The 9,563-nt window shown below is 34.3% G+C and overlaps 1 protein-coding gene across 2 annotated transcripts; it reads left to right on the forward strand.

Moving 5' to 3' along the window:
- The first annotated feature begins 5,341 nt into the window (after positions 1-5,341).
- Positions 5,342-9,356, forward strand: LOC130716818 (pentatricopeptide repeat-containing protein At3g63370, chloroplastic). 2 transcript variants are annotated; one of them, XM_057566822.1, is made up of 2 exons: positions 5,342-8,555; positions 8,680-9,356. In XM_057566822.1, exon 1 carries the CDS (start codon positions 5,349-5,351, stop codon positions 8,307-8,309), a length of 2,961 nt encoding a protein of 986 aa, XP_057422805.1. In that variant the 5' UTR covers positions 5,342-5,348; the 3' UTR covers positions 8,310-8,555; positions 8,680-9,356. The 2 variants fall into 2 exon arrangements, with proteins under 2 accessions (XP_057422805.1, XP_057422804.1); XM_057566821.1 differs by having other exon boundaries at positions 5,342-8,550.
- The last annotated feature ends 207 nt before the right edge of the window (positions 9,357-9,563 follow it).

The following is a 9,563-nucleotide window of genomic DNA, read 5'->3' on the forward strand; positions in this document are numbered from 1 at the left end:
CTTTCTATTATTGCATAGAAAATAAAAAATGTCTTAAATGTGCATATATGCTACATATTTTTATATGCACAAAAAATTTTACAAAAATATTAATGCAATTTAGAAGTTACATATAAATTAAGAGAATAATTTAGAAGAAGTTTAAAAATTTGTAACCTTCAAAATTGGTTTAAAATCCTACATCAAAGTATCTAATAATGATACAAAAATAAATAATTAAATCTAAGAGAAAAAACCATTCCACTTCTATAACTCCATTCCCATTTGCTTACTATATAAATAACAAAAAAGTCTTCATCTCAACACACAATTTCTCACTCAAAAATATTTATCTCTAAAACGATTTCTCACCCTTTCGCGTTGTTGCATATGCCTCAGTCTCAAAAACAGATAACTTGGTTTGCAAAAGAACCATTGTTTATCGCCCTCTAAATGAGGCTGAAAGATGAAGATCACAAGCATAATTCATCAAATTATGGATCTTCGACCAACGACACAAGTAAGTTTCGTACATATCAATTTTTTAATTCTTTCTTTTTTCTTATCCAATTTTTCTATAAGTTTAACATTCATGAATCCACCATTATCATATAATGCCTAATTCTAACATAAAATCAAATCAATCGAGCCAAGGAACTTCTGTGAGGTTTCAACAATCTAACATTTCTAATCGTAACATAACTTTTATTTGATTTATGTTGTGTTGGTGGTTTGTTTATTAAATTATTTTTATATATTCTCTAAAAAATATTTTCAATGTAAATATTTGTATACCACAACAAAACACAACATTGTGAATCTCCCATGTAAAGGGTTTGGCAGGAAGCAGAAATTCACCGGTTCAGAGAAACCATGTCAACGATAAAGGAACTTCTGTAAGTATTCAACAACCTAACATTTCAAATGGTATGTTTCCAAAACAAAATAAAAAATAAAAAATTCAGTTATTTTGTGTCGTTGCTTGATTATCTAAATTGCTTTTATATATTCCCTAAAAAATCTTTTAAATGGAAATATTTGAACAAAACAATGCAGCAAATCAAAGCATGACAATATGTATCTCCCATGTAAAGGCCTCGACACGAAACCGAAATTCACAGGTTTGGAGAAGTCGTGTCAATGATATAAGAAGTAAGTATCTGCCATTTAATTTAATCTAGGTTTTTTATTATTGCTTTATTTTTACAAAAAAATGGAATATTATTAATAAGAAATGTTTCATGAGAACAATCCTCTCATAGATAAGTCATTTCAAAATACCAACCGAAGCAAGGAAATTACATTGAGCGTTGTGTCTCATTAAAACCTTCCTAGGAAGAACCCAAATGGGATAAAAACCTATGGTAGGAAAAAGAGTACACATAATTCAATAGGTGGTCTAACTCAAAATGATATCAGCGAAGATGAAACTCAATTGCATTGTTAAAAAAGGGGCGGGGGACATTCCATGCATCTTTTAGATCTCGGTTAGGATATTGATTCTTCAAGTGTCTTGACTTTCCACTGACATGAAAATTTAAATTATAGCATATTTTTAATAAACTCCCCTTATAAATTGCTAAGCAGCTTCACACAATTTCGACCACGATCATGTTTTATCTGATGAAGACGAAGATGTAGACCATGATAGCTCATCAGGTGATGCACTTATGTTAATTTATTTTAATGCATTTTTCATATAATTTATATCGATATTTATTTTACCAAAAAAAAGTTACTTTTACAAACTGACATATTGGTTCAAGTATATTTAATTTAATTAAAAAATGGAATAATAATAATAATAATAATAATAATAATAATAATAATAATAATAATAATAATAAACATAACTCATTATGTTGCTATAAAAGTTTATCTCATTTAGAATTCCATGATATATTATTTTTTAAAGTTTATAAACCAAGCAAATATGTGCCAAAAAGGATGATGATGATGAAATATGCACTTTTAATATCACCTCATCAGTTTTTGTTTTTGTCTGTTAGCTCATAGGTTCCAGTTATGAATATCATGTTTTGAATGTGTATATTCTAACTATTTTGGACTGATACAATCATTCTATATCGGAATGATTTTTTTTTTTTAAGTTAGTTATTTTGACCAATCCAATCTTCCAAGTTCTATTTCAAAACCTAAGGAAGATTGTGTTAATGAAAGCAGGCACTTCTCTTTGCTCAATTGAAAAATTATAAGGTTGATCTTTTTAATGACAACAACTTCCTTATTTTTCTTTGGATATTTTGCTATAGCCCTTGAATGGATGTTGTTTGTTTTGGTACATGTGTTCTTCTTTTCATTTATCATTTCCTTTATTTATGCACCCACAGAAAACCATAATGAGTTCTTTTGGTTTTGTTTGTTCATCCTGTTAAAAAAACATAGAATTTCACGAAAGGTTGTCCCCTCAGCCCTCAATGACCCATATTGTATACCTCAGACACGGTGGTGCATCTACCTGTAAGTTGTATGAGTCATGCTGAGAAGGTTGTACCCATGTCAAGTCTCTATAATGGCCAAATGGTATATGACGCTGCAACCGAGGATCTCATATCATAACATTCAATGTAGTAAATAAGAAGTGTTGGACTTCTTTCCTCTGCACCCCACTGGAACTTTGGAAGGAAAAACAACAATAGACAAGGGTTCAATTTCTAAGAATAGTTCCAAGCATTCTTTATTCTTATTTTTTTTAATTCTTCTACCTTTATGATAAATTTAAATTTGATGATTTTTGGAGAACATGTAGTGTTCATTTGATTTTTCTGTTCTAAAACTCATGAAGGTTGTTAAGTTTTGTTAGGACATCACAAAACAAAAAAAAAATGTTAAATATTTATATAAAAACTAAATTAAATCATTCAATATTTAGAAAACAACCACAAAGAAATATAAACATTACGCTTCTTAAAAAAGTCAAACGCATTTATCGCAAAACTAAAAAAAATTCAAATTTATATTTTCTTATACTTAAGTAAAATTAATTTTATTATGTTAATTTAGAAACTCTATTTTAATAATCATAACAAAAATAATATAAATTTTAAAAAATTTCATGCTAATACACAAAAAGACACGGGTCAAAAACTTATCTACAAAATAGTTTTGATACATTAACAAATTAAGTAATTTTTTACCCGTTAACTAATATTAATTAGATCTAAATTGAATTTTTAATGAATTTTGGTCATTCTTTAGATATAGTAAAGAAGAAGTTTTCGCAACCTTGAGGGTAAAATAATAATTTAAAAATTTATTATACTACGTTGAAAATTTGACTATAATTATTTTGGTAAAAATGCAAATTATTCTTCTATATGCAATCATGACCGTTCGTTTCATAACAATCTCATTGTCCTTTTGCATTCCAAATCTATCCACTAAACTTAAATATAAAAATCAATGCATTCACATAGGGGTCCTAAGAACCTTTGAAGAGACCTTCAATATTCTTCAGTTTTTTCAAACCTTCAATATTCTTCTGTAAAGCTTAAATTATAGGTATAAATACCTATTTGTCCATACTTTTTTGCCGGTTTTCGTATATGATTTCATAGATTTGTTGGTTCATTGATTTGTATGTGTTTTCACTATGAATTTTCTTTTTTTGCAATTATTATATGCTTTTGTTCTTTTTTGATTCTGAACCTTTTATACACTTTTCGGTGTTCTAAAACCATCACAAATGTAGGTGTCCAATAGTGGATTATATTGTTTTTATGTACACCAATCTTTTTTATTCGGATTCTTTCCTTTCTTTTTAGTACATCGGAAAGATAAATTACACCCTCTCGGGATTGATCTCTAGACTTTCCTCTCCCATACCCATATGCCCCCCAGCTCTTACCACTTGAGCTATCATTAGAGACTCAGTTTCTTTCCTTAAATGTTAATCACTTCGCATATTATAAAAAAACTTCACATTTTCTTTTTGATACTCTTCACATTTTCAAACGTTAAGTGGATTAATTATATGAAAGACATAAAAACATGAAAAATAAGATGGTTTTATGTTGTAAATCACCTCAATTTAATTAGTGTGATCAAAACAGTATCATAATTATGGAGTCATAAATATCTAATAACAGGGTTATCTTTGTAACTTATATCCTACTCTATTTGCCTCATATCTTATAAATGTCCCATTTTTTTTTTAAATCTGCTTCGTGCCAAACCCTTTACATAGGAGATTCACATTGTTGTGTTTTGTTGTGGTATACAAATATTGATGAGGTTCATTTTGACAATAATCAAATATTCATATCGTAAATGAGATATTACTCAACTTAATATTCATATGTTTTTTCGTTGATTTCAAATACTCTCATTGGACACAATACTGTTTGAGCTGACAACATTAATATCATGGTGGAGTTAGGGCAAAAAATATGTTTAAAACTATGAGGGATCATCACATCATCACATTGGGTAAACACAAGTGTGTTGAACACCTCATTTTTCACCTAAAATCTTAAAACATTAGGTGTATGAATCATCTTACTTATAAACAGCTCAAAATTGTCATTTTATTTGTATGTTAGACTTACTCACACTTGATAGTGCCTTTTATAATTATTTGAATAAACAAAATAAAATTAACACAAGTTTTTTAAAAATTACAGACGACAAACAAAAATGAATATCGCACGGGTAAAAAATACTAGTGTGATATAAAAGTAGAGATATGGGAAAAAAGTGAGTGAAAATGAGATGGAAAAGAAAATTGATGTGATAAATATCAAAATTGTTAACTAAAACCATGACTCATTTTATAGGGACTGAAAATGCAAGGATCTCTTGATTTTTTTCATTCTTCTTCCTCCCCATCTTGTTAACTAGAAACCGCAATCCTCTTCTCCTCTTCCACCTTCAAACTCTATAACCACCTTCAACATCTCCCTCTCCCATTGTTGGGTGAAGAAAATGGGGTTTGAAGGTGATGTTGGTTGTGATGGTTCTTATGGGAGAGGGTAGTGTTGAAGGTGGCTATGAAGTTTTGAAGGTGGAAGAGTGGGAGAGGGGTGGTGTTTATGTGATGGTCACAATGAAGGAGGAGAAGGTGGGGAAGATGAAGGGGCTGGCTCAGAGTGAGGAAGAAGTGCAAGGAGAGATAGAGTTTAGGTGGGGATTCTAGTTAGTTATTAGGGTAGAAGATTGAGGAGGAAAAATAATAATGAAAAATGGAAGGACCATTGTGATTTCCGTCCATATAAAATATGAGTCCTACATGTGCGATCACATAAGTAAGATTGATGATGTCACGTCACATTTTTTATACTGAAAGTTAACTATAAAGGCAATCACGAAAACTATTTATTCATTACAAATAAGAACTAAAATAAAAAAAAATGACAAAACCAATTCGCCCCTATTTTATATGGGTACTTCAAACATATTTAATCCTTTATTTATATAAGTATGATACATCATTTTATTTCTTAACCAATTTCTTATGGTTGTTTTGCTTTTGCATGATCCATTGCATGAGTTCTTCGTTTAGGTGCGGTGCATCGCAGCTTCGCCCACGCACCTCCCACCCAACAATGGCAACTTCAGTCCTACACAGTCACCACCTCATCTCCCAAACACTTCGCCCAAACCATGTCTCTTCCTTTCCCCTCAAAGACGCTTTCCAATCCTTCTCTGACCCTTCCGCCACAACCCGCGTCCCTCTCCAACACGCTCTTGACCTCTGCGCCGCCGAGAAAGCTCTTCCACAAGGGCAACAGTTGCATGCCCATTTCGTCAAAACCCATGGCTTGCATGGTTCTATGTTCCTGGACACTAAGCTTGTGCATATGTATGGAAAATGTGGCTCGTTTCTTGATGCAGAGAAGGTGTTTGATAAAATGACTGAGAGAACTATTTTTTCATGGAATGCCATGATGGGTGCGTTTGTGTCAAGCGGTAGATATCTTGGCGCGCTTGAGTTGTACAAGGAAATGCGGGTTCTGGATGTGGGGCTAGATGCTTTTACTTTTCCCTGTGTGCTTAAAGCTTGTGGTGCTCTTGGTGAGAACCGTTTGGGGGCTGAAATTCATGGTGTGGCGGTTAAGTGTGGATATGGTGCGTTTGTTTTTGTTTGTAACGCACTCATTGCTATGTATGCAAAATGTGGTGATCTTGGTGAGGCTAGGATTTTGTTTGACAAGGTTATGATGGGGAAAGAGGACAGTGTATCGTGGAATTCTATTATTTCAGCACATGTAGCGGAAGGCCAGTGCTTAGAGGCACTGTCGCTGTTTAGAAAAATGCAGGAGGTTGGCGTTGAGAGTAATACTTACACTTTCGTTGCAGCTCTTCAAGCTTGTGAAGATCCAACCTTTATTAAACTGGGTATGGAGATTCATGCCGCCGTCTTGAAATCGAACCATTTTGCTGATATATATGTTGCCAATGCTTTGATTGGTATGTATGCAAAATGTGGTCAAATGGAGGATGCTGAACGAGTTTTTAAAAGTATGCCTTTCAAAGATTTTATATCGTGGAATACGTTGCTGTCAGGTCTAGTCCAAAATGATCTATATGACGATGCGCTAAACCACTTCCGGGATATGCAGAATTCTGGTCAAAAGCCTGACCAGGTGTCGGTACTAAACATAATTGCAGCATCAGGCAGATCAGGAAATTTATTGATTGGCATGGAAGCCCATGCCTATGCAATAAGAAATGGAATAGATTATAATATGCAGATTGGTAACACCCTGATCGATATGTACACTAAGTGTTGTAGAGTAAAATATATGGGTCATGTTTTTGACAATATGCCTGAAAAGGACATGATTTCTTGGACAACGGTTATTGCTGGCTATGCACAGAATGGATATCATCTGGAAGCTTTGAGTTTGTTGCGGAAGGTTCAATTAGAAGGGATGGATGTTGATCCTATGATGATTGGAAGCATTTTCCTCGCTTGTAGTGGGTTGAAATCTGAAAAAATTATCAAAGAAATTCATGGTTATGTTTTGAAAAGAGATTTAGCTGATACTTTGCTACAAAATGCCATTGTCAATGTATATGGAGAGGTTGGGCACACTGAGTATGCAAGGCGTGTGTTTGAATCTATTAAATCCAAAGATATAGTGTCTTGGACAAGTATGATTACTTGTTGTGTTCATAACTCACTTGCAATTGAGGCTCTTGAACTTTTCTGCTCTCTTATAAAAACTAATATTCAACCTGATTCTATAGCTCTTGTCAGTGCACTCTCCGTGGCTGCTAGTTTATCTTCATTGAAGAAAGGGAAGGAGATTCACGGATTTCTGATTAGGAAGGGTTTCTTCTTAGAGGGACCAATTGCTAACTCCCTGGTGGACATGTATGCTCGCTGTGGAACTGTGGAGAACACAAGAAAGATATTTAATTCTGTAAAACAGAAAGATCTAATTTTATGGACTGCTATGATTAATGCAAATGGAATGCATGGATGTGGAAATGAGGCCATTGTTTTATTCAAGAAAATGACTGACGAAAATGTTATTCCTGATCATATAACCTTCTTGGCTTTATTATATGCATGCAGCCATTCAGGATTGATAGTTGAAGGTAAGAGGTTTTTTCAAATCATGAAACATGAATATCAGTTGGAGCCCTGGCCTGAGCATTATGCCTGCCTGGTAGATCTCCTTGGTCGATCCAATTCCCTGGAAGAGGCTTACCATTTTGTGAGAAACATGCCTATTGAACCTTCTGCTGAAGTCTGGTGTGCTCTTCTTGGGGCTTGCCGTATTCATTCTAATAAAGAATTAGGAGAGCTTGCTGCAAAGGAGCTCTTACAATCAAATACAGAGAAACCAGGAAACTATGTACTAATATCAAACACCTTTGCAGCAGATGGAAGATGGAATGATGTTGAAGAAGTTAGGTTGAGAATGAAGGGAAATGGGTTGAAGAAGAAACCAGGATGCAGTTGGATTGAGGTTGAGAATAAGATTCACACCTTCGTGGCAAGGGACAAGTCTCATCCAAAGTCTGATGACATTTATCTAAAATTGGCCCAGCTTACAAAACTTATGGAGGAAAAAGGAGGCTATAGGGCCCAAACTAAATTTGTATTCCACAATGTTGATGAGGAGGAGAAAATACAGATGCTATATGGACATAGTGAAAGGTTGGCACTTGGGTATGGTCTGCTTGTTACCCCAAAGGGTAGTTCTATTCGGATCATAAAAAACCTTCGAATTTGTGATGATTGTCATGCATTCTTTAAGATAGCATCTGAAGTATCTCAACGAGCCCTTGTTGTAAGGGATGCCAACAGATTCCATCATTTTGAACGAGGACTCTGTTCATGTGGAGATTTATGGTGAACACCTTGATAATTATGCAAAAATAGATTGTAGCACACTTATCCAGTTCCTTCCAGATTCTGGCGGTTGTTAAAATTGCTCTTCATATTTTTATTGTCTCTTTATGATATCTTAATCAACAGAGCATGTGAAACTGGTACTGAATGGTTAAACATAGCTTCGAATACTTGGAAGTTAGTAATCTACTTTTAAGGATTACAAGTGTCCAGTTTGACGATGCTGATCACTATTCATCAACATGGTGAGGTTTGTTTTGGATGAGCTCTTTGCATCTATTTCCATTCTCTTTGATTTCCTTCCTATAATCTCAGGTTGAATGCATTACATGAAATGGGTCCTTTTTATTGAACTAAATCGGTTGTGCTTACAGGGCTGCACATGTTATTAAAATGGCTAAAGAATTCTTCCCAGTGACAGGAGAAAACCTTGAATGGTGGTGATGATACTTGCAGTTCCCAGAATACATTTTCCAGCTTGCCTCCTGATCAGAATCAGTCTGTTATACCATCTATTATTAGTGTTGGATGCTTTCTTCAAGGGCAGGTAAGCACAAGTTCTGATGATATGACTGCGCCAGCAAACTCGGTGGCTGGGAAGAGATCAGAGAATAATATTACTGCATCTGAGCTGGAGTCAAATAAATCTGTCGGGGAAGATATGCGAACTTCTCAGAGCTTGGATGGTGATAATGCTGATCAAGGCACGGTTGCTTCCAGTGCACATTAGTTCAGCTTTCGCAGTATCAAAGGCAATTTGGAAATTACCATGCCAATAGATTTCCAGAGTGCTGCTTCTTATGCTGTTCTGGATTCTCCTGTTTTTTCAGAAAAGACCAGTTCTATAATTCCCCTTACATCTTCATCCCCAGTTGTTGCATTGGCATCTTGACTGGAAAGTGCAAACCATTATGAAGCAAAATCTCCCTTAACTGCCACTCCTTCTTGTTACATATCTTGTAAATATGTAGGATATCTTGTAAATAGGGTAATAATGATATTGTATATTTATTGCAACTATTATATATATTAATACGCCCTGCAATGTGGTTGAGACACACGGATTCAATCTATTGTCTAACGGTTCCTGCTCATTCAACATGGTATCTAGAGTCTCACGAGAGTCAATTCTAATTCGTGATTCTCAACGAACACATTTTCCACCAGTGCGATTTTTTTAGACATCGTGTTCCACTGCAGATTCTGCTCACTTTCGACAACCGTCGTCATTTTCCGGCAACCACTGCCGCAACCAACC

This window comes from Lotus japonicus, chromosome 5 (assembly GCF_012489685.1).
Source record: "Lotus japonicus ecotype B-129 chromosome 5, LjGifu_v1.2".
NCBI classification, from domain to species: domain Eukaryota; kingdom Viridiplantae; phylum Streptophyta; class Magnoliopsida; order Fabales; family Fabaceae; genus Lotus; species Lotus japonicus.

What these genes read in the sequence shown, in the direction of transcription:
- LOC130716818 (XM_057566822.1), top strand. Translation starts at nt 5,349, where the DNA reads ATGACAAAACCAATTCGCCCCTATTTTATATGGGTACTTCAAACATAT.